We start from the raw sequence: 22,597 nt of genomic DNA on the forward strand, positions 1-22,597 counted from the left end.
ACCTAATTTTTCTCTTTAAATGATACATTTTCTCAGTTTAAACATTTGATATGTCATCTATGTTCTATTCTGAATAAAATATGGAATTTTGAAACTTCCACATCATTGCATTCCGTTTTTATTTACAATTTGTACTATGTCCCAACTTTTTTGGAAATGGGGTTGTACATAGAGGTACGTACCATATGATGGATCCCGTGGGAAATTGCACTAAAAATGCTAACTAAGTTGTTGCTAGAGCAGGGAAAACAAACCTGCAGATTTTGGAAAACCTTGCCGTGACTGACTTGGTGATGTGTCTCCTGCAGGACGTCCGTTTGCCATCGAGTTTCTGAATCCACACAGAGCGAAGTTTAACAAAGCCGAAGTGAGACAACTTCAGGAGGTACTGAACTGACAGAAATGCCTCTCTTCAGGCAATAATCTGTTCATTCTTCATTTTTTTCCCTTATCATTCTGATCTGCGCAGACGATCAACACGTCCTCCGACAAAATCCGAGTCCGAGACCTGCAGATCGTAACCAGGTGTGTGTATGAGACAGAGCATAAGACTTAAAAAAAAAAATAAAATGAGTATACTGGTTACGTCGGTATATCTATATCTACATTCCTGTGGATTTGTGTACATTTTCATAGAGAAGCTACAAGTCGTATGAAAGAAGGAGAAGAGGAAAAAACCAAGTCCTACAGCGCCCTCATCTGGACGCAAAAGCCTATAACACCAGCTGATCTGGACTTTTTTGAAAACATCAAGGTTTTTAAGCTTCACTATTCACTTCCATGAGGGTTTAGTGTTTGGGGCATTGTGCAGATTTTTATTTTTTAGTTTAAGCACTGAGCAGCTAATGGACAGGAAAGTGTGTTTGGTGCGTGTGTGTAGGAGCTGAAGATTGATCAGAAGACCCCACTCCGAGTCCTCCATCGCAGGCCGCTTGCCATCAGACAGAGACTCATCCACTCCATGAGCGCGAGCTATCTGGATACACATCACTTCACACTTCAGCTGCGCACCCAGGCTGGGACGTATCCTTACACACCCGCGCACACACACAAAGAGTTTATTTCAGTGTTGATGGACTGTTTCGCCCTTGTGTCCATTGCTGTTGTGTCCAAATTCAGTGGTTTTTATTTCAGACCACACATGGACATGTGGACAATCATATTTGTTCTTTTGTCTACCAGTCGATAACCATAAAACACATTAACATGACCTTAATGAGATGCCAAACAGCTATATTAAAGAGTTTGTGCACGGAGACTTTGGTCGGACGAAGCCCAACCTTGGTGCCCTCATGGAGACAGAGGTGGATATCCTGGAGCTGGACGTGGAGGTTTGTTGGTTTCATCAAACGATAACATTTAAAATGATTCTGGACAAGATTTTCAACTTATGTAGTCAATTAGACGTGATATCCTTCTTTGGTGCCTGATGATTCCTTCTTGGAGCTACGAAGTTAAGGGAGCTAACGAGGAATGGAAGTCATCAAAATCTATCATGTAATTTTTTTTTTCCGTAAACCACATCCAGTTGTTCAGGGGTGAAACATAGATTTGACGATGGGCCATCTTGGGCAACCAAAATCACTTTATTCCTTCTAAAAATGCAATGTCCCAACTTGGTACCTGATCATGACGTCATATCAACATGGCTGCTCACAAGCGTCAACAGTAAATAAAGCACCGCTTGTCTACTTTTAAAATGTGTTATAGTCGTATTGTGCTTTCGATCGGTAGTGATCATTAACCACATAGAGCACTATTTTGAGAAGGTAAATACATCAAGAAGAGTGATATTATACAGTGGTGCTTGAAAGTTTGTGAACCCTTTAGAATTTTCTGCATTTTTGCATAAATATGACCTAAAACATCATCAGATTTTCACACAAGTCCTAAAAGTAGATAAAGAGAACCCAGTTAAACAAATGAGACAAAAATATTATACTTGGTCATTTATTTATTGAGGAAAATGACCCAATATTACATATCTGTGAGTGGCAAAAGTATGTGAACCTTTGCTTTCAGTATCTGGTGTGACCCCCTTGTGCAGCAATAACTGCAACTAAACGTTTGTGGTAACTGTTGATCAGTCCTGCACACCGGCTTGGAGGAATTTTAGCCCATTCCTCTGTACAGAACAGCTTCAACTCTGGGATGTTGGTGGGTTTCCTCACATGAACTGCTCGCTTCAGGTCCTTCCACAACATTTAGATTGGATTAAAGTCAGGACTTTGACTTGGCCATTCCAAAACATGAACTTTATTCTTCTTTAACCATTTTTTGGTAGAATGACTTGTGTGCTTAGGGTCGTTGTCTTGCTGCATGACCCATCGTCTCTTGAGATTCAGTTCATGGACAGATGTCCTGACATTTTCCTTTAGAATTCGCTGGTATAATTCAGAATTCATTGTTCCATCTATGATGGCAAGCCGTCCTGGCCCAGATGCAGCAAAACAGCCCCAAACCATGATACGACCACCACCATGTTTCACAGATGGGATAAGGTTCTTATGCTGGAATGCAGTGTTTTCCTTTCTCCAAACATAACGCTTCTCATTTAAACCGAAAAGTTCTATTTTGGTCTCATCCGTCCACAAAACATTTTTCCAATAGCCTTCTAGCTTGTCCACATGATCTTTAGCAAACTGCAGATGAGTAGCAATGTTCTTTTTGGAGAGCAGTGGCTTTCTCCATGCACCCCTGCCATGCACACCATTGTTGTTCAGTGTTCTCCTGATGGTGGACTCATGAACATGAACATTAGCTAATGTGAGAGAGGCCTTCAGTTGCTTAGAAGTTACCCTGGGGTCCTTTGTGACCTCGCCGACTATTACACGCCTTGCTCTTGGAGTGATCTTTGTTGGTCGACCACTCCTGGGGAGGGTAACAATGGTCTTGAATTTCCTCCATTTGTACACAATCTGTCTGACTGTGGATTGGTGGAGTCCAAACTCTTTAGAGATGCTTTTGTAACCTTTTCCAGCCTGATGAGCACCAGCAACACTTTTTCTGAGGTCCTCAGAAATCTCCTTTTTTCGTGCCATGATACACTTCCACAAACATGTGTTGTGAAGATCAGACTTTGATAGATCCCTGTTCTTTAAATAAAACAGGGTGCCCACTCACACCTGATTGTCATCCCACTGATTGAAAACACCTGACTCTAATTTCACCTTCAAATTAACTGCTAATCCTAGAGGTTCACATACTTTTGCCACTCACAGATATGTAATATTGGCTCATTTTCCTCAATAAATAAATGACCAAGTATAATATTTTTGTCTCATTTGTTTAACTGGGTTCTCTTTATCTACTTTTAGGACTTGTGTGAAAATCTGATGATGTTTTAGGTCATATTTATTCAGAAATATAGAAAATTCTAAAGGGTTCACAAACTTTCAAGCACCACTGTAAGTCGTATTGCTAACGTTAACTGACTAGCTTGTTGCTTGTGCTTTGACAGAGCAAACAAAAAAACTAATTTTCATACAGGTCGTCATTTTTATTCATTTTGCTTGAATGGACCCCAGTGATATAATTCCGATCTCTGACTTCCAAGTCAGTAATACCTAAGCTCTCATTATAACTGTGCCACATACCAGCTTGGCAGACAAACGCTACCTTTTCAGAGCAATAATGGAAATCGGCACCACACTGCAAAAAATGATTTCTTGTGAAGAGAAAATATTTTTACTATGGGTGAATTTACGAGTGAATCGAGAAAGCACTCAGATGGATATATTTTGCTGATAAGAGAGAAAAGTGCTATCCCTCCGTTTATGAGAGCGAATGTCCTTCCCATTACATCAAGTTTTATTGAGTCCATTGCGAAATTAACGTGTGATGTAGTTTCCAACCATGCTCCTTCAAATATCCGTAATTTATTCTCTTTTGTTGATTCAGTTCATTCCTATAGCACAAGGTCATCAACCTCTAAACATCTCTATTTCCAGTATTCAAGAACGGACATCCAAAAAAAAAAAATATTTTTCTCGCATTGGTGTTGACCTTGATAACCTGTTTTAGTTCTTAATTATATAAATATTTGAAATATTCATCTAATATTTACTATAGATCTAGATTTTGTCAAAATATATAGTGGATACAAAGTCTACACACCCTGTTAAAATGATCGGTTTTTCTGATGTAAAAAAAATGAGACCACGATAAATAATTTCAAAACGTTTCCTACCTTTAATGTGACCTATAACCTGTACAATTCAACTGAAAAACAAACAAATCTGTTAGGGGGAAAAACATACAATAAGCTGGTTGCATAAGTGTGCGCACCCTTAAACTAATACTTTGTTGAAGCACCTTTTGATTTATTTACAGCATTCAGTCTTTTTGGGTTCACACCTGCCATCAATTAAACTGACTCTGATTAACCACAAATAAAAGTTCAGACCTTGACTCAGTTGCATCCTCCAGCAAAAGCCAGGGTTCACAGAGAGCTTACAAAGCATCAAAGGGATCTCATTGTTGAAAGGTATCAGTCAGGAGAAGGGGACAAAAACATTTCCACGGCATTAGATATACCATGGAGCACAGTGAAGACAGTCATCAAGAAGTGGAGAAAATATGGGACAACAGTGACATTACCGAGAACTGGACGTCCATCCAAAATTGATGACAAGACAAGACGAAAACTGGTCAGGGAGGCTGCCGAGAGGCCTACAGCAACACTGAAGGAGCTGCAAGAATTTCTGACAAGTACTGGTTGTGTACTACATGTGACAACAATCTCCCGTATTCTCCAGATGTCTGGACTATGAGGTAGGGTCTAAGAAAAACATCCAGGCCCGGCTAAATTTTGCAAAAAAAAAAAAAATCAACTCCCCCTAAAAGCATGTGGGAAAATGTGTTATGGTCTGATGAAACCAAGGTTGAACTTTTTAGCCACAATTCCAAAAGGTATGTTTGGTTCAAAAACAACACTGCGCATCACCAAAAGAACCCCATACCCACGGTGAAGCATGGTGGTGGCAGCATCATGTTTTGGGCTTGTTTTTCTTCAGCTGGAACAGGGGCTTTAGTCAAGGTGGAGGGAAATATGAACAGTTCTAAATACCAGCCAATTTTGGCCCAAAACCTTCAGGTATCTGCTAGAAAGCTGAAGATGAAGAGGGATTTCATCTTTCAGCACCACAATGACCCTAAGCATACATCGAAACCAATAAGAAAATGGCTTCACCAGAAGAAAATTCAAGTTTTGGAACGGCCCAGCCAGCACCCAGACCTAAATCCAATTGAAAATCTGTGGGGTGACCTGAAGAGGGCTGTGCACAAGACACGCCCTCACAATCTGACAGATTTGGAGCGCTTTTGAAAGGAAGAGTGGGCAAATATTGCCAAGTCTAGATGTGGCAGGCTGATAGACTCCGACCCAAAAAGACTGAATGCTGTAATTAAATCAAAAGGCGCTTCAACAAAGTATTAGTTTAAGGGTGTGCACACTTATGCAACCAGCTTATTGTACGTTTTTTAGTTTTTATGTTTTTCCCCCCGAACAGATTTGTTTTTTCAATTGAATTTCTACAGGTTATCGGTCACATTAAAGGTGGGATATATATATTTTTTTTAACATCAATCATTTTAACGGGGCGTGTACACTTTTTATATCCACTGTATATTTTGTTGGAAAATCTGTTTTGTAAAAAAAAAAAATTTGTCAAGAAAGGAAGAGGAGGAGAGTTTGTCTTATTGTAAAGAAGAAAAAAGGGGAAAATGTGTTTTGTATAAAATTTCCTCAAGAAGCTTTGTTTTAGATATTATATTTAGATATTTGTATTTACAAACCCGCCTAGACTATCTACTTAGCTATATGCGGGTGCATAATGTATTGTACTTATTTAGCTAAAATTTGAATGAACTTGAATTTCTCTAATATTTCTTATTAGAACTCAAATATAAGATTTGGCTTATTTTATATTTTTAGACGCTTTTACTCATTTAATCTTTAAAGTTTCTTATTCTAATCGGCAGAAAATACATTTTGCTTCTTTCTAGGATTAAATGCTTAAAATTAGCAATAGAATAAGAATTTCAAAGCTTGAAATGAGCAAACTCGTCTAAAAGTAAGTTAAACTTATATTTGAGTTCTAATAATCTAAGAAATATTAGATAAATTCACCCATATTAAAGATATATATATTTTTTTTAGTAATTCTGCACTGCAAAAAAAAAAATCACAAATACACTCAGGTTCATAAGTATTTGGACAGTCACGCAACATTTGTAATTGTGTCTCTGTACCCAACCACGATGGATTTGAAACAAAGCAATCAGGATGTGATTGAAGTGTCGACTTTTAGCTTTAACTGGAGGGATTTAATAAAAGTATTGCATTTACCATTTAGGAAATACAGTCATTTGTTTATCAGTTAATCGTCCAGTTACTTTTGAGCATGTGAAAATGGAGGGACTATATAAAAAAATGAAGGGCTGTAACTCCTGAAAGGATAATACAATATTTTTGTTAAATGTCTTGCATTAAAGCTGAAAGACACTTCTTCACGTCTTGATGGCTTCATTAGTGATCCATTGTGGTGGTGCGGGGGGGGGAACCCCAAAACAAATAACAGTAATGTCTGAATACTTATGGACCTGATGGTATTTCAGTATAACACTTTTTTTTTTAAAATAAAGTTAAAGCTCTTATAGAGTTAGAATTAATCAGCCAACACATCCTGACTGAGTGTGATGTCATTTGTGGTGAAATAGTGTAGACATCTGCTTGAGAACTTTAACAATGGCAGCACTTAATGGAGATAAAAGCTGAGTTTTAACATCATGTTCCCTCTGTGGTGGTGGCGGCGGCGTTATCAGTCGGTGGATGTGGACTGGCCTCCTGCTGTACCCGAGTGAGCGACAGAAACCCATCCTGAGGAAGTCCCTGGGGAATTCCCTTCTCCATACCAACTTCCGCACACCGTATTTCCATCGTGGAGCTCAGTACAACGTTGATGAGGTTAACACGTGTCAACATTAAGTCTTAGTACATGTGGCATACTGTGGATATGGTGTGGATTTAAGTTTAAAAATTGTATAAAATCAGTTAAAAAAAAAACCCCAAAAAGGCTAAAAACTTAACACCGACCAGAGAAGGTCCAGTGTCTGGTCTTTTATTCAAACACCAAATCAGCATGACCATTTCAGCCCTGTTTTCTGAAACAGAAGAGATAAAATACAATGGTGGTGTCTTTCTTTTTAATTCGTTGCTTCTGACCCTCATTTTCATCATGTGTTGTATATTTTCTGTTAATAAACCACCAAAAAAAAAAACCATCAATACCCAAACGTTCCTCTCTTTTCTATATACACACACACACACACACACACACTGCACTGCAAAAAATGGCCTTTCAAAATTAAGAAATAAAAGATTAAAACAAAGCATATTTGCTTGAATCAGGTGAAAAAAATCTGCCAATGGAACGAGTCAAATTTGACTTGGTAAGAGTTCTTAAAGTAAGATGAAAAATCTAACCTGTTTTTAGATGAAATAATTCCAAAATAAGATTGGGGAACTTATTATGCGAGATCTGATTAACTCAAAATAATCAAAATAGTTCTTATAACAAGATCGTACTTCTTACATTTAGCCATTCAAGTCATTTTTATTTATTTCATTTCAAGGGTATTTCACTTAAATTCATGACAAAGTCTTAGCAGTAAAAACTGAATTTAAGATAAATATACTAATATTAGGATTGTTAAATTCTACAACTAAGCATTGCTAGCTTAAAAGATTCTCCTTTTGTGACCTGTAATTAGTAAAACACTCTAGATATGAGACCAGAGACTATCTTGAATCAAGTTGACGACACATGTAGCATTGCAACAAGTTTATTTTTTTTCCCATTTCAACATTCAAACATTAAAACATCTCTTAAGATTCCACTTCCCCAGGACCTCAGGCATCAAAAAAAACAAGTCTACGCATTTTGACTTACAGTGCTTACACAACGCCAAAGCAACAGTGCATTTTGGGGGCACTGACTATTCATGTGTACGAGGGGTTTACAAGATCAGGCACAAAAACCAAACAAACAAACAAAAAACCACTGAACTTAACTCGCAGCATTCCAAAAAGCCCTCACTAAACGCCCTCCACTCACTCATAGGCTTTTTGAAGGCACTTGTCTGGTCTAGAGTCTGTACAGCATCTAGAAGGAGCTCACTCTGAATGACTGAGAAAACAGTCGCAGTAAACTTAGGATCTGTAAGGTGGAGTTGAATTGGAATGAAAGATTCAAAGATTTCAGTAAAGTTCATTTATTCCCAAAACAAGCATACTTTGTTTTTTTCTTGAAACAAGATGAACCGCATTTGACAAATGTCCAAAATGTACTTACTTGTTTTAAAAAAAAAACTTTTATTTTCAAAGGTGCTCCAAATAAGACTTTTTCAATACATTTTGTCTATACAAGATTTTCAAGATGGACTGTCTAAAAACTAGCCTTTCTAGCTAAATGAGGTTTTGCTTGTTGGGCAATTATGTCTTATAATAAGGGTGGCTAGATGTTTTGACTTGAAAATAGACAAATAAACTTCCTAAGATTTTTATTTTTTGCAGTGTGTGCGTGTTTTTGATTTTAAAGCAAGGATCATACCAAAATTATAGTTGTACAAACTTGAACTTTATTAGATTATTAACTTTATAAGATTATTAGAACTTTAAATATAAGATTTAGCTTATTTTTAGACGCTTTTACTCATTAAGCTTTTAATTTTCTTATTCTAATCGGCAGAAAATACATTTTGCTTCTTTCTAGAATTAAATGATTAAAATTAGCAATAGAATAAGAATTTAAAGCTTGAAAATCTAAAAGTATGTATACACTGCAAAAAATAAAAATCTTCCGAAGTTTGTCTATTTTCAAGTCAAAACATCTCGCCACCCTTATTATAAGACATAATTGCCCAACAAGCAAAACCTCATTTCGCTAGAAAGGCTAGTTTTTAGACAGTCCATCTTGAAAATCTTGTATAGACAAAATGTCTTGAAAAAGTCTTATTTGGAGCACCTTGGAAAATAAAAAGTTTTTTTTTTAAAACAAGTAAGTACATTTTGGACATTTGTCAAATGCGGTTCATCTTGTTTCAAGGAAAAAACAAAGTATGCTTGTTTTGGGAATAAATGAACTTTACTGCAATCTTTGAATCTTTCATTACAATTCAACTCCACCTTACAGATCCTAAGTTTACTGCGACTGTTTTCTCAGTCATTCAGAGTGAGCTCCTTCTAGATGCTGTACAGACTCTAGACCAGACAAGTGCCTTCAAAAAGCCTAGAGTGAGTGGAGGGCGTTTAGTGAGGGCTTTTTGGAATGCTGTGAGTTAAGTTCAGTGTTTATTCTTTTTTTGTGCCTGATCTTGTAAACCCCTTGTACACATGAATAGTCAGTGCCCCCAAAATGCACTGTTGCTTTGGCGTTGTGTAAGCACTGTAAGTCAAAATGCGTAAACTTATTTATTATTATTATTTTTTGGTGCCTGAGGTCCTGGGGAAGTGGAATCTTAAGAGATGTTTTAATGTTGAAATGGGGCGGCACGGTGGTGTAGTGGTTAGCGCTGTCGCCTCACAGCAAGAAGGTCCTGGGTTCGAGCCCCGTGGCCGGCGAGGGCCTTTCTGTGTGGAGTTTGCATGTTCTCCCCGTGTCCGCGTGGGTTTCCTCCGGGTGCTCCGGTTTCTCCCACAGTCCAAAGACATGCAGGTTAGGTTAACTGGTGACTCTAAATTGACCGTAGGTGTGAATGTGAGTGTGAATGGTTGTCTGTGTCTATGTGTCAGCCCTGTGATGACCTGGCGACTTGTCCAGGGTGTACCCCGCCTTTCACCCGTAGTCAGCTGGGATAGGCTCCAGCTTGCCTGCGACCCTGTAGAACAGGATAAAGTGGCTACAGATAATGAGATGAGATGTTGAAATGGGAAAAAAAAAATAAACTTGTTGCAATGCTTCACGTGTCGTCAACTTGATTCAAGATAGTCTCTGGTCTCATATCTAGAGTATTTTACTAATTACAGGTCACAAAAGGAGAATCTTTTAAGCTAGCAATGCTTAGTTGTAGAATTTAACAATCCTAATATTAGTATATTTATCTTAAATTCAGTTTTTACTGCTAAGACTTTGTCATGAATTTAAGTGAAATACCCTTAAAATGAAATAAATAAAAATGACTTGAATGGCTAAATGTAAGAAGTACGATCTTGTTATAAGAACTATTTTGATTATTTTGAGTTAATCAGATCTCGCATAATAAGTTCCCCAATCTTATTTTGGAATTATTTCATCTAAAAACAGGTTAGATTTTTCATCTTACTTTAAGAAATCTTACCAAGTCAAATTTGACTCGTTCCATTGGCAGATTTTTTTCACCTGATTCAAGCAAATATGCTTTGCTTTAATCTTTTATTTTTGAAAGGCCATTTTTTGCAGTGTATAGTTGTACAAACTATAGTTTGTACAACTCCAGACTGTACACAAAGCATAATTTATTACAAAGTATATAACAAAATATTGATCAGCTGAAGGCAAAAGTTTGCATCCCCTCCTATGGGAAAAAGGAAACTATCCCTCGATTTCATGTTATAATTTGTCTACAAATAAAAAAGAAACTTTAAAACGAATCTAAAAAGAGGTCATACAGTAATTATAAGCTAGTCATTCCAAAGCAGGGGGAAAAATAGTCACTTGCAGAAAAGGAGATGGAAATTTATTCTTTCCGCCCATCAGTCATATCCTAACATACAGTTTTGGAATTTCTGTACGATTATTTTGGACGAATATCTCTAAAACCAAACAGTAAATGGCTAAATATATAAAAGATATTACACAGTCTTCGAGTGGTGAATGTATATTTCACGAGTGAGCAAAGTGAAACACAAGAAGATAAACTTCATATCTTCGCACCATCATGTAATGTTCTTTACCGTATATATGGACGCATTCACAGGGGGAAAAAAAGTTAATCAAAAGAATTTTGATTACCTTGCATTTTGGGGAAAAATCACTCACAGTGGGGAAACACTGTGTGAAAAAAAAAAAATCACAGTGAAATATCGGGAATTATTATACTGTACATCCAGGACACTTTTTCGATGGAATAAAAACGTATTCTATTCCCTTCTGGCGGTTTCATTCATTTGGTTTGATAGCATGCAATATTGTTAGCATATCGCTTATCCTACATGTATTACGTCACTCTACCCAATGGAGAATGAGCATTGAATATGGTTTACGATATTGCATGGTTGTCAGGGCAACACGATGTCACATCGGAGACGTAAAACTTCCATGCTAGCGAGTGACTGACTGGGACAATTTCTAAACAAGCATGGCCGCCAGGTTTGCGTCAATAAATATGGAAGCTTTTGAGAGGATTTTGAAAGAGAAAGAAGATCTGAACACCCGAAAGGAATATGTATAATATTGGCTGGCTTTTTTTCATGGTCTATCAGATATATTCCATTCAGCTACTCATCTTTGACTCGTTCAGTATCAAGCTCGCTGAATGGAATATATCTGATAGACCACTCAACGCCAGCCAATATTATTTAAATATGTCACTCAGATCCGCGATGTATTTAGTATGAAAAATGCGAGTTTTTCAACACGAGAAGATAAACTTCATATCTTCAAGCCAATGTCTGACTCTCTTTTTATTACATCGACACATTCGCAAACAAAAAAAAGTCCCCAAATTTATCAAAACAATTCATCAATTTCCTCACGAGTGACAGAGATTTATGTCCCAGTTTTGGTTCTCCATGTCCCGGATGAAAAATACGGGTGGTGTATTTCCCAGTAAAACCCTCGTTTCCATATAATGTAAATGCATGCATTTCTTTGAAAGGGGGATGCAAACTTCCGCACTTATCCGCTGAATCAGATTTAAAGGTTTTTCCAACCTACAGCTAGGTTTATTAGAGAAGTTTTTTCACCCAGCTACCAGTCACACTAAATAAATAAATAAAAACCCACACAACACAATTTGTTTTCCATCATTTTATTATAACTTAAAATAAATATTACCAAACTGCAATAAAGCAGGACACTTCACTGTAAACCTGCTGCATCGCTTTGGTATTTAAAGAAAACAACAACGAAAAAAAAACCCAAACAAAAAACAAACAGAACGATTTAATAAGTGGAATTGAAGAACCAAAATAAATTCGTAACGCGTCCTTTTGTTTCTTTCGTAAAACGACACACCTTCGTCACACAAGAACGAGAGACGGAGCGTAACGTTGGCGCAAGCGAAAAGTAGAACTGCGGTACAAAAATACACTTGGGGGGAAAAAAAACATTTAAAAAAACCTGATGAAGCTTCATTATTGGCAAAAATCAGCATTACAGAGAGAAAACGATTTTCAAATTTAACTTCATCTCGTTAATGCGGATATAAAAGGAGGCGGGGCTTATACCACAGAATCTTTGAAAATGTTTTTTTTTTTTTCCAATCACATTCTTGAGTATTGTTTTGTCTTCTAACAATAAGATGCAGATCTGCGGGGAAAAAAAAAAAAGACATCATTGCATATTTAGATGAGTGGTCGGATTGGACGAATTGGACGAGTCTGAAGCTGTATCTCTAATCACGTATTACCGCACAAAACGTGTGGATGGGTACAATACTGACTCGTACAGTAAAACGCTGTGTGTGTGTGTATCATATTATATAGTAAAGGCCATTATTTTACACAGTATGGAGTGCACTGATAAGCAGGGGTGCCATTACATTTGGGCCTGGGAACTATTTGTTTAGAATAGTGCACTTTTAAGGTGATTTTTGGACCCAGCCTCGGTCGTTTTGGATGAATGTGATCTGGTCTGGGTTTTGATTGCCGCATCGTGCCCACATCATCCAGTGACCTCCAGAAGTATTGGCACCCTTCGTAAAAATGATCGAATCATGGTGTAATGTTTATTTTATACCATCTTTCCATGAAATTGTTCACAATCCGTGCAAGAGGAGATCGTGAGCAAAAATACCCATGTTCTTTCGGGTGGGCGGGGCTTACTCTGACTCTGCTTGGAGCTCAGGTATGCAGAAGAGGGCAGATGGCGCTTTCTTCAGCGCTGCACTGTGAGCAGTTGGACAAAGATTTCATGCGTCTTAAAGGAAACACATTCTCATCTTCACCCTGAGCAGCTGGAAAAATGATCGACATCCCTATATGAATGCAAAAAAAAAAAAAAGAGGAGGAATTTCTTTTTCTTTCTGTCTCCAGGGACTCTGCTCCCACATTCAAGTATACCCGGTTTCCCTGGGGAATGAATTTGAAGTTGCACACGTGTAAAATCCCTTTATTAGGATAACGTCCTTGATTTGAGGTCAAAATACCACATTTGAAGGGTGCCAATAATTCCAGAGGGCACTGCGTGTCACATTCTACAGCTAAATTGAAGTAACGTAACAAAAAAAAAAACACAAATGAAAGGAAGAGTAACGGTAAGATCTGTAGTGTGAAAAAGAGAAGCATGGTGTTGGTAGCTGATCAGAGCTGATTCTCGATTGGTTTTTCTACTGAATACAGCCGACTCGAAGCTCTCGTGTGTAACGGCGCTCATCTCGAGTGAGGTTTCTGTACATACAGCTACCGGGTGTGTATCAGCGCTGGACCGTGCGACAGTGTGATGATGTCGTCGATATCGTGATACGTTTTGTCGCGATACACTTTCTCAGAGTATCGGAGGCATCACCGGTACTTTTACAACACGGCCCGGATTATATATTGTCATCATTATACAGTAATTCATTATACATTATTTAATATATTATCTATAAATATTATCTATAAATGTATTTATTTCCGGTGTATTTTTTTTCCTTCTATTGTTTTTGTTAAATACTTTTGTGAAGGATTATAAAACTTCTGATAAACAGAGCTGGTCTGATCCGGGATCAGGTTTAAGTTGATCTCTTGAATACGTTCATATCCGATATACGAGATCTCCAAGAAGTCTCGCTCACAGTTGAGTGCAAACGTTTGTACACCCTTAGAGTTACTGAGAATGAAATTTAGAGGATAGATCGTCCATGTCAACTCTGTGCATGCTGAAATGCTGCACTGGCACTTTTTTTTTTTTAAATTTTCCTCCATATTGTACCTCATGAATAGTTCCCATCTCATCTCATTATCTCTAGCCGCTTTATCCTGTTCTACAGGGTCGCAGGCAAGCTGGAGCCTATCCCAGCTGACTACGGGCGAAAGGCGGGGTACACCCTGGACAAGTCGCCAGGTCATCACAGGGCTGACACATAGACACAGACAACCATTCACACTCACATTCACACCTACGGTCAATTTAGAGTCACCAGTTAACCTAACCTGCATGTCTTTGGACTGTGGGGGAAACCGGAGCACACCCGGAGGAAACCCACGCGGACACGGGGAGAACATGCAAACTCCGCACAGAAAGGCCCTCGCCGGCCACGGGGCTCGAACCCGGACCTTCTTGCTGTGAGGCGACAGCGCTAACCACTACACCACCGTGCCGCCCCTCCTGAATAGTTGATTTCTAGATTTTTATGTGATGAAACAAGTAGAAGGAATTAAAAATGTCAATATATATTATTTAAAAAATAATTCTATGAATTATTGAAAATGAATTCATTTCCTGTTTTAGTGCCAAGCCCCAGGTTGTTCCACGTTCTGATTTTTCACTTCCGAACGATATAAATGAGCGGACGCAACGTGCACAGACCAAATCTCCACCCTTCATCCTCTTTTATATCTATTATACACCCGCGGTTCAGTAATTTCAGAATGAAATGATTTTATTTTTCGAGACAATGTGAAATAAGAGGTACAGTGTTCTATTTTACATGAAGAAAAAGGAGGAGACACCTAGAGTTAAAGGTTAAGGCTCAATGAGTAACGAAAGAAAGAGTCGTTAAAATAAAATAATTAGCAAGTTTAGCAAAAAGTGGTAAGTGGCTGTCTTTACTTTGGTGTACCGGATGTGGAAATACATCATGCAGGCATTTTAAGGATTCTCTTAAGGAGAATGGGGGGTGTTCTGCTTTCTGCTTGTAAATTACACTATTTCTTCAAAAATTATTGTTTGTACATCCTAACAAGAACAAAAACAAGCTTTTTTGCACTCAACTGTGTGTGTACACGAGAGGAAGAATCTCAGTAATCCTCCAGAACAGTGAAAAACTGATCCCAGATCAGCGCTCTGACATTCTGTCTATACTGTAGCTGAGTTGTGGAACAGCAAAACCACATCAAACCTTTCCACATCCATCTCTCTCCCTCCCTCTCGCCCCTGTCCCCCCGTGTCTGTCTCTCTCTGTGCATGTCTCCCCATCTCTCCCCGTACGTCCCCCGTTTCCCTGTCTGTCTCTCTGCCCAGCTCCCCTGGCTCTCTGACACTCACTCTCCCTGTCTGTCCCTCTCCCTACATTTCTCCCCGTCTGTCTCTTTGTACGTCTCCCCGTCTGTCTCTTTGTACGTCTCCCCGTCTGTCTCTCTGTACGTCTCCCCGTCTGTCTCTCTCTACATTTCTCCCGTCTGTCTCTTTGTACGTCTCCCCGTCTGTCTCTCCCCCAGTGTCTCTCTCTCTACATTTCTCCCCGTCTGTCTCTTTGTACGTCTCCCCGTCTGTCTCTCTCTACATTTCTCCCGTCTGTCTCTCCCCCAGTGTCTCTCTCTCTACATTTCTCCCTGTCTGTCTCTTTGTACGTCTCCCCGTCTGTCTCTCTCTACATTTCTCCCGTCTGTCTCTTTGTACATCTCCCAGTCTGTCTCTCCCCCAGTGTCTCTCCCTCTACATTTCTCCCCGTCTGTCTCTTTGTACGTCTCCCCGTCTGTCTCTCTCTACATTTCTCCCGTCTGTCTCTTTGTACGTCTCCCCGTCTGTCTCTCCCCCAGTGTCTCTCTCTCTACATTTCTCCCCGTCTGTCTCTTTGTACGTCTCCCCGTCTGTCTCTCTCTACATTTCTCCCGTCTGTCTCTTTGTACGTCTCCCCGTCTGTCTCTCCCCCAGTGTCTCTCTCTCTACATTTCTCCCCGTCTGTCTCTTTGTAAGTCTCCCTGTCTGTCTCTTTGTACATCTCCCCATCTGTCTTTCTCTCTACATTTCTTCCATCTGTCTCCCTGTACGTCTTTCCGTCTGTCCCTGTGTCCCCCCCGTCTCTAACTCTCTCTCTCCCAGTGTCTGTCACTCACTCTCTCTGCCTCCCTCTACGTTTCTCCCCATCTGTCTCCATGTCTCCCTGTCTCTCCATCTCTCCCTTTCTCCCCCGTCTGTTTTTTCCTCTCTCTCTCTGCCTCCCCATCTCTCTCTCTCACTCGCTACGTTTCTCCCCGTCGGTTTCTCTCCATGTCTCCCCGTCTGTCTTTCTGCCTCCCATCTGTCTCTCTCTATCTCCCCGTCTCTCCCCACCTCCCATCTCTGTCCCCATCTCGGTCTCTATACGTTTCTCCCCGTCTTGCTCCCTCTCTTTGTATGTCTCTCCATCTCTCTTTCTGCCTCCCATCTCTCTCCCCATCTGATTCTCTCTGTACGTCTCCCCGTCTCTCTCTATGTCTCCCCGTGTCTTTTTCTACCCCCCAGTGTCTCTCTCCCCGGTTTGAGTAGTTTGTGCTCGACGTTGCCTGAGTGAGGTTTACGTTATGGTAATTGGCAGTTTTGTGTACTGTAACTTAAATCTTTCCCTTTTGAACGAAAAAAAGAATAAATAAATAAACCTTAGTGTCTGTCTTTCGTACACGTTTCCCCCGTAATGTCACCAAGTGCGAGAGGTGGAACATGTTATACAGTGCCATGCAGAAACATGAAGATAAGAAAAGTTTTTGTGAGCCAAGAACCCTGTCTCTCTGTCCATCCGTCTGTCCGCACACATAAGGCAACATTTTTGGTTTTGTTCCCCAGAACGGCTCTTTAAAACAAAACAAGCACACATAACCCCCCCCCAAAAAAAATACAAACCAAAGAGCTCATCGTCAGTGGTAATACTGATGGACCTACAGTGGTGCTTGAAAGTTTATGAACCCTTTTGAATTTTCTACATTTCTGCACAGATATGATCTAAAACATTAGCAGATTTTCACACGAATCCTGAAAGTAGGTAAAGAGAGCCCAGTTCAACAAAAATGTTACACACTGTCATTTATTTATTGAGGAAAATGATAAATATCGATGAGCGAGTGGCAGAAGGACGTGAACCTCGAGGATCGGGAGTTAATCTGGAGGTGAAATTAGAGTCGGTGTTTTCAGTCAGGTACGAGCGCGTGTCCGGTTTTCTTAAGAGAGCTATCAGAGTCCGATCTTCACATCATGTGTTTGTGGAAGTGCATCATGGAGATTTCTGAGGACCTCAGAAAACAAGTTGTTGATGCTAACGAGGCTGGAAAAGGTTATAAAACCGTCTCTAAAGAGATCAGACTTCGTCAATCCACAGATGGAGGAAATTCAGCATCACTGTTCCCTCTCTGTGTAAATTTTTTTTTGTGACCACGAGGTCACAAAGGAACCTGGGGTAACTTCTGAGCTTAGGGTAACTCTCAGATTGGTTCAAGAGTCCACCATCAGAACAACAACAGTGTCCATGGCAGGGTTGCGAAGGGAAAGTTACTACTCTCCAAAAAGAACACTGCTGCCTCAGTACACCTTGCTAAAGATCACGTGAACAATCCAGAAGGTTATTGGGAAAGTTTTGTGGACGGATGAGACCGAAATAGAACTTTTCGGTTGAAGTGAGAAGCGTTATGTTTGGAGAAAGGAAAACGCTGCATTCCAGCAGAAGAACCCTATCCCATCTGTGAAACATGGTGGTGGTAGTACAGTGTCATGGTTTGGGCCTGTTTTGGTGCATCTGGTCCAGGATGGATGGAACAAGGAGTTCTAAATTATTCCAGAAAGTTCCAAAGGAAAATCTCAGGACGTTTGTCTGTGATCTGAACCTCAAGAGAAAGCGAGTCATGCAGCAGGACATCGAGTCGTTCTAGCAGAGAATGTTTAAAGAAGAATAAAGCTAAAGTTTTGGAACGGCCAAGTCAAAGTCCTGACTTTAATCCAACAGAAATGTTGTGTGAGCAGTTCATGAGAGGAAACACACCAACATCCCAGAGCTGAAGCTGCTCTGTACAGAGGAACGGGATAAAACTCCTCTGATCAACAGTCACCACAAACACGGAGCTGCACTTATTACTGTACAAGGGGGTCAGAAAGCAAACGTTCACATACTTTTGCCACTCACTGGTCTGTAATATTGGATCATTTTCCTCAATAAAATAAATGACCAGGTAGAATATGTTCATCTCGTTTGTTGAATTGGGTTCTGGTGCGAAAATTCGATGATATTTTAAGTCACATTGAAACAGAAATATAGAGAATATAAAGGTAAGCGCCAACTCACCTGTTACCTTGAAAATTCACAAACTTTCAAGTAACACTATAATTTAATGCAGAGAAAAAAAACAACAAACAAAAACTCTTCTTGATCCGCTGTAAACAACAATGCTGAAAATGTACAAGACTTTCTTTTTTTCTCTCTTTTTTTTTTTTACATGGGTCGACTACGTTCAGTCAAACCCATCTGTGCAAAACCCCTTTTTCCCAACATTGAAAATAAAAACAAAACAAACAAACAAACAAAATGAAAACTTCCAAGTCATTAAATAATTAAAGAGAAAACAGGGGGAGGGAAGAGGAGGAGGAGGAAGAGGAGGGGAAGGAGTGCAGACTTTTCCTAGCATGGCTACGTAATTTCCTTAAATGGCCTCGGATGAAAAGACTGGCGCCGATTAATGAGCGAGCTTCACTCCCGCCCGCTTGCGGAATACGAGAATTGTGGGAAATGAGGTCTTCTTTCACTGTCAGCAGAGTCCATGCCATCCTCATCAACTGCAGAGGGGAGAAACAACATTGACTTTACTATCTGAGAAACAACTTTACGAAAGAAAGAAAGAAAGAAAGGGAGGAAAGAAAGAAAGGGAGGAAAGGAAAGAAAGAAAAGGGAGGAAAGAAAAGAAAGAAAAGGGAGGAAAGAAAAGAAAGAAAGGGAGGAAAAGAAAGGGAAGAAAGAAAGAAAGAAAGAAAGAAAGAAAGAAAGAAAAGGGAAGAAAAAGAGAAAGGGAGGAAAGAAAGGAAGAAAAAGAGAAAGAAAGGGAGGAAAGAAAGAAAGAAAGAAAGAAAGAAAGAAAGAAAGAGAAAGGGAAGAAAAAGAGAAAGAAAGGGAGGAAAGAAAGGAAGAAAAAGAGAAAGAAAGGGAGGAAAGAAAGAAAAGAAAGAAAAAAGAGAAAGGGAGGGAGGAGAGAAAGGGAAGAAAGAAGAGATAGAAAGAAAAGAAAAAAGAAAGAAAGAAAGAAAGAAAGAAAGAAAGAAAGAGAGGGAGGAAAGAAAGAAAGGGAGGAAAGAAAGAAAGGGAGGAAAGAAAGAAAGGAAAAAAGAGAGGGAGGAAAGAAAGAAAGACATCATTACGGCCTGCAGTCGTGCCATATTTTCCAGACGATAAGATGCTGGATAGAATTTGCTCCATCCAGAAAATGACACCACTTGACTTATGGTTACTATGGAAACAGAAGTAGGTGGGGGACTTAAAATCCATCGACTTTTAGTGTCTATACACTCACTGGCCACTTTAATAGGAACTTGTTCTTGATTCTAGGATTCCTGTTCTTGGAACCCAATGTGCTTTTCTGCTGAGATGCTTTTCTGCTCACCACGGTTGTAAACAGTGATTATATAAGCTACTATATCCTTCCTGGCCAAAAAAATAAATAAAAGAAAGAAAAGGGCAGCTCGAACCACAAATCTGACCATTTTCCTCTGACCTCTCTTATCAACAAGGCGTTTGTTTCCACCCACAGAACTGTCGCTCTCTCACTCACTCGACGTTTTTTGGCTTTTGCACCATTCTGCGTAAACTCTAGAGACTGTTGTGTGTGATAACTAGGTGTGACGATTCAGTTGATTCATGATTCGATCTGAATCACGAGCCACATTTTTTTGTCCTCCATTTTAGAACTGACACAAATTGTCGATATTCTGTTAACTGTCAGCCTAGAAATGTAGCGTGATAAAACACAAGTCGTGTTGCCTTTGTAGTCTTTATTCACACTCCAGCCACTCTCGGACTTCCACGCGGAAACGGTTTCTGTTTCTTAAACGTGTCCGGTACAGACGGAGTTGTCTCATTTCAAGAAGTCCCAGATTCAACTCGTTGACTTTTAGACACCGATTCTTCGCAAAACTTCGGTTTCACATCGATCTCAACTGCCGAATGATGCCGTCGAATATGATTCTGCATGTTTGTGATGTTGCCATGATGAGGAAACTTGGACTCACACAGCTTACACAACACTTGTTTTCTGTCACGAGACCGTAAAAATTACCACCAAACTGGGCTTTTAAAAGCCGGTGGCTTCAGGAATTTCCGAGTTGTCTGCCATGTTGCTCACAAAGCAATGCGTGATCTTGCGAGATTGTTACAGCAACCACAAACACGGCTGCGCCCACGTACAGGTCCGGATACCGAATTGAATTTTTAATATCAAAATGATGCCGTTTGTCGAAATTTGTTATGCATTTAGGGTTATCGGGATGAAATGAGGTATTGTTAGTGAATTGTGATTCATTAAATTTTAATCGATTTTTGAATTGTGGATTGAAACGGATCGGGGATCGATTAATCGTCACACCTCTCGTGAAAAGATCAGCAGCTTCTGAAATACTCAAACCAAAAATACTCATCTGGCTCCAACCAGCACCCATTCCACAGTGAAATGAAAAAGTCACGCTTCACTGTGAGATCACAATTTTTCCCGTTCTGATGTTCGAACATCGTGAACATTAACTGAAGCTCTTGATTTGTATCTGCGTGATTTGATGCGCGTCAAGGAATTGGCTGATTAGAGAACGGCATCAAACACAGCAGCAGGTGGATGTGGGGTGTTCCTAATAAAGTGGCCTGCGAGTGTATCAGTAGCCAATTCGGCAGTTTTCATAATTGGAATATTGTGAAGTGGGCACATCGGAGAGTCAAAATCTTTGCAGTTTGAACATTTTTGTAAGGTTTATATAATAAAATATCTCACAAAGTACAAATTAATTATCATCCTGCCGATATTAAATCAGTAAACTCCCCTCGACTAAATTACACACTGTTGATGTAACGATCAGACGCTACCACCATACCCGTCAACCCTCCCGTTATTCCCTGGAAATCCCTTATTTTGACTTATTTCCTGCTGTCTTCCTGTTTTTTTATTTTCCCGAAAATATCCCATATTTTGACATTATATAAAAGTCCAGTATTTTCACAATATAAAAAGTCGGTAGGTCCAGAATTCATGACGCGCCTCTGACAGGAGTTTACAGCAGGAAATCGGGCCATGAATTCACGTCCCCGCCCTCTCAGGCATCAGTAATTACAGAACTCCGTCCGGAGGCGAGGCTGAACAAGTGATTAGGTCCAGTGTTGCCAGATTGGGAGGTTTCCCGTCCAAGTTGGGCGGTTTCAAGTGCATTTTGGCGGGTTTTGAACATATTTTGGGCTGGAAAACGTCAGCAGTATCTGGCAACACTGATTAGGTCTGAGGTGAAGATGGCGATGCTAATAGCTAAGAAAAACATTAGCCTCTCTTTCTTTGATGATTTCAACAAGTGCGTGGCTGGAATGTTCCCAGACTCTTCCATCGCAAAGAAATTTTCCATGGGGAAAACGAAAGCCTCCCAAATAATCAAAGGTAAGCTACACATGTTTACATTAAGTATGTCCTGGCTAAGACCTCATAAATAGCCCAGTGTAAACTAATTGGTGTATTAACTGTTTTATCCACTCATTGTCTGTTTTATTTTCTATCTGAAACTTACCCATTTTAAATCACTCTTGGTTTAATATCTTATATTACTCTTTATTACTCTATCTATCTATCTATCTATCTATCTATCTATCTATCTATCTATCTATCTATCTATCTATCTATCTATCTATCTATGTGATTCCACGCTTATGGGTACTGAAATGGGGACATGAACTTATTTTTAAAAATTCACCTAAAACCATTTCTTTTTTTTTTTACCATCAGGTCACAAAACATGTAATCTTTAATGAATGATATGTTAAAAGATAACTTTACTTTTCTGAGATGTAATAAAAACATATTTCTATGCCAAAGTCAGAACGTAACAGAAGTGTTGTGGACATATAGATTCTCAATTTTAACAATGTAGAATTACTTTTTGAAACATAGGAAGGTGATGTTTTAGCAAATATAATTAATAAACATGTGTAGTAGAATAAACATACACATTCTTTCAATAAGATTAACATGGTATAGAGCTAGATTGTAATTAATTTGTAACAGACGCGAGATGGACAATCGTAACAGAAGTAATGTAACAGACATTTTGGAACTCATAGGCTTGACTTTGGCATATAAATGTTTTTATTACATCTCAGAAAATTAAAGTTATCTTTTAACATATCATTCATTAAAAATTACATGTTTTGTGACCTGATTGTAAAAAAAGAAATGGTTTTAGGTGAATAAGTTCATGTCCCCATTTCAGTACCCATAAGCGTGGAATCACTCATATTATATATATATATATATATATATATATATATATATATATAT

The 22,597-nt window shown here is 39.2% G+C and overlaps 2 protein-coding genes across 3 annotated transcripts in view; one reads left to right on the forward strand and one right to left on the reverse strand.

The window, feature by feature from the left end:
• Nucleotides 1-7,274, forward strand: part of pus10 (pseudouridine synthase 10) — a 31,238-nt gene extending 23,964 nt beyond the window's left edge. The window contains exons 13-18 of the mRNA XM_060899574.1: nt 309-385; nt 470-525; nt 637-754; nt 881-1,023; nt 1,232-1,331; nt 6,826-7,274. Of these exons, the coding sequence (XP_060755557.1) occupies nt 309-385; nt 470-525; nt 637-754; nt 881-1,023; nt 1,232-1,331; nt 6,826-6,864 (533 nt within the window). The 3' untranslated portion in view covers nt 6,865-7,274. The remainder of the gene's footprint in view (nt 1-308; nt 386-469; nt 526-636; nt 755-880; nt 1,024-1,231; nt 1,332-6,825) is intronic.
• Nucleotides 7,275-14,280: 7,006 nt separating this feature from the next.
• The window catches only part of akt3b (v-akt murine thymoma viral oncogene homolog 3b), an 85,146-nt gene continuing 76,829 nt past the window's right edge, over nt 14,281-22,597 (reverse strand). For both annotated transcript variants that reach the window (XM_060899086.1, XM_060899085.1), the window contains exon 15: nt 14,281-18,860. In XM_060899086.1, coding sequence (XP_060755069.1) covers nt 18,775-18,860 — 86 coding nt within the window. In that variant the 3' untranslated portion in view covers nt 14,281-18,774. The remainder of the gene's footprint in view (nt 18,861-22,597) is intronic.

The sequence above is a fragment of the Neoarius graeffei genome, chromosome 18, assembly GCF_027579695.1.
Source record: "Neoarius graeffei isolate fNeoGra1 chromosome 18, fNeoGra1.pri, whole genome shotgun sequence".
Taxonomy (NCBI): domain Eukaryota; kingdom Metazoa; phylum Chordata; class Actinopteri; order Siluriformes; family Ariidae; genus Neoarius; species Neoarius graeffei.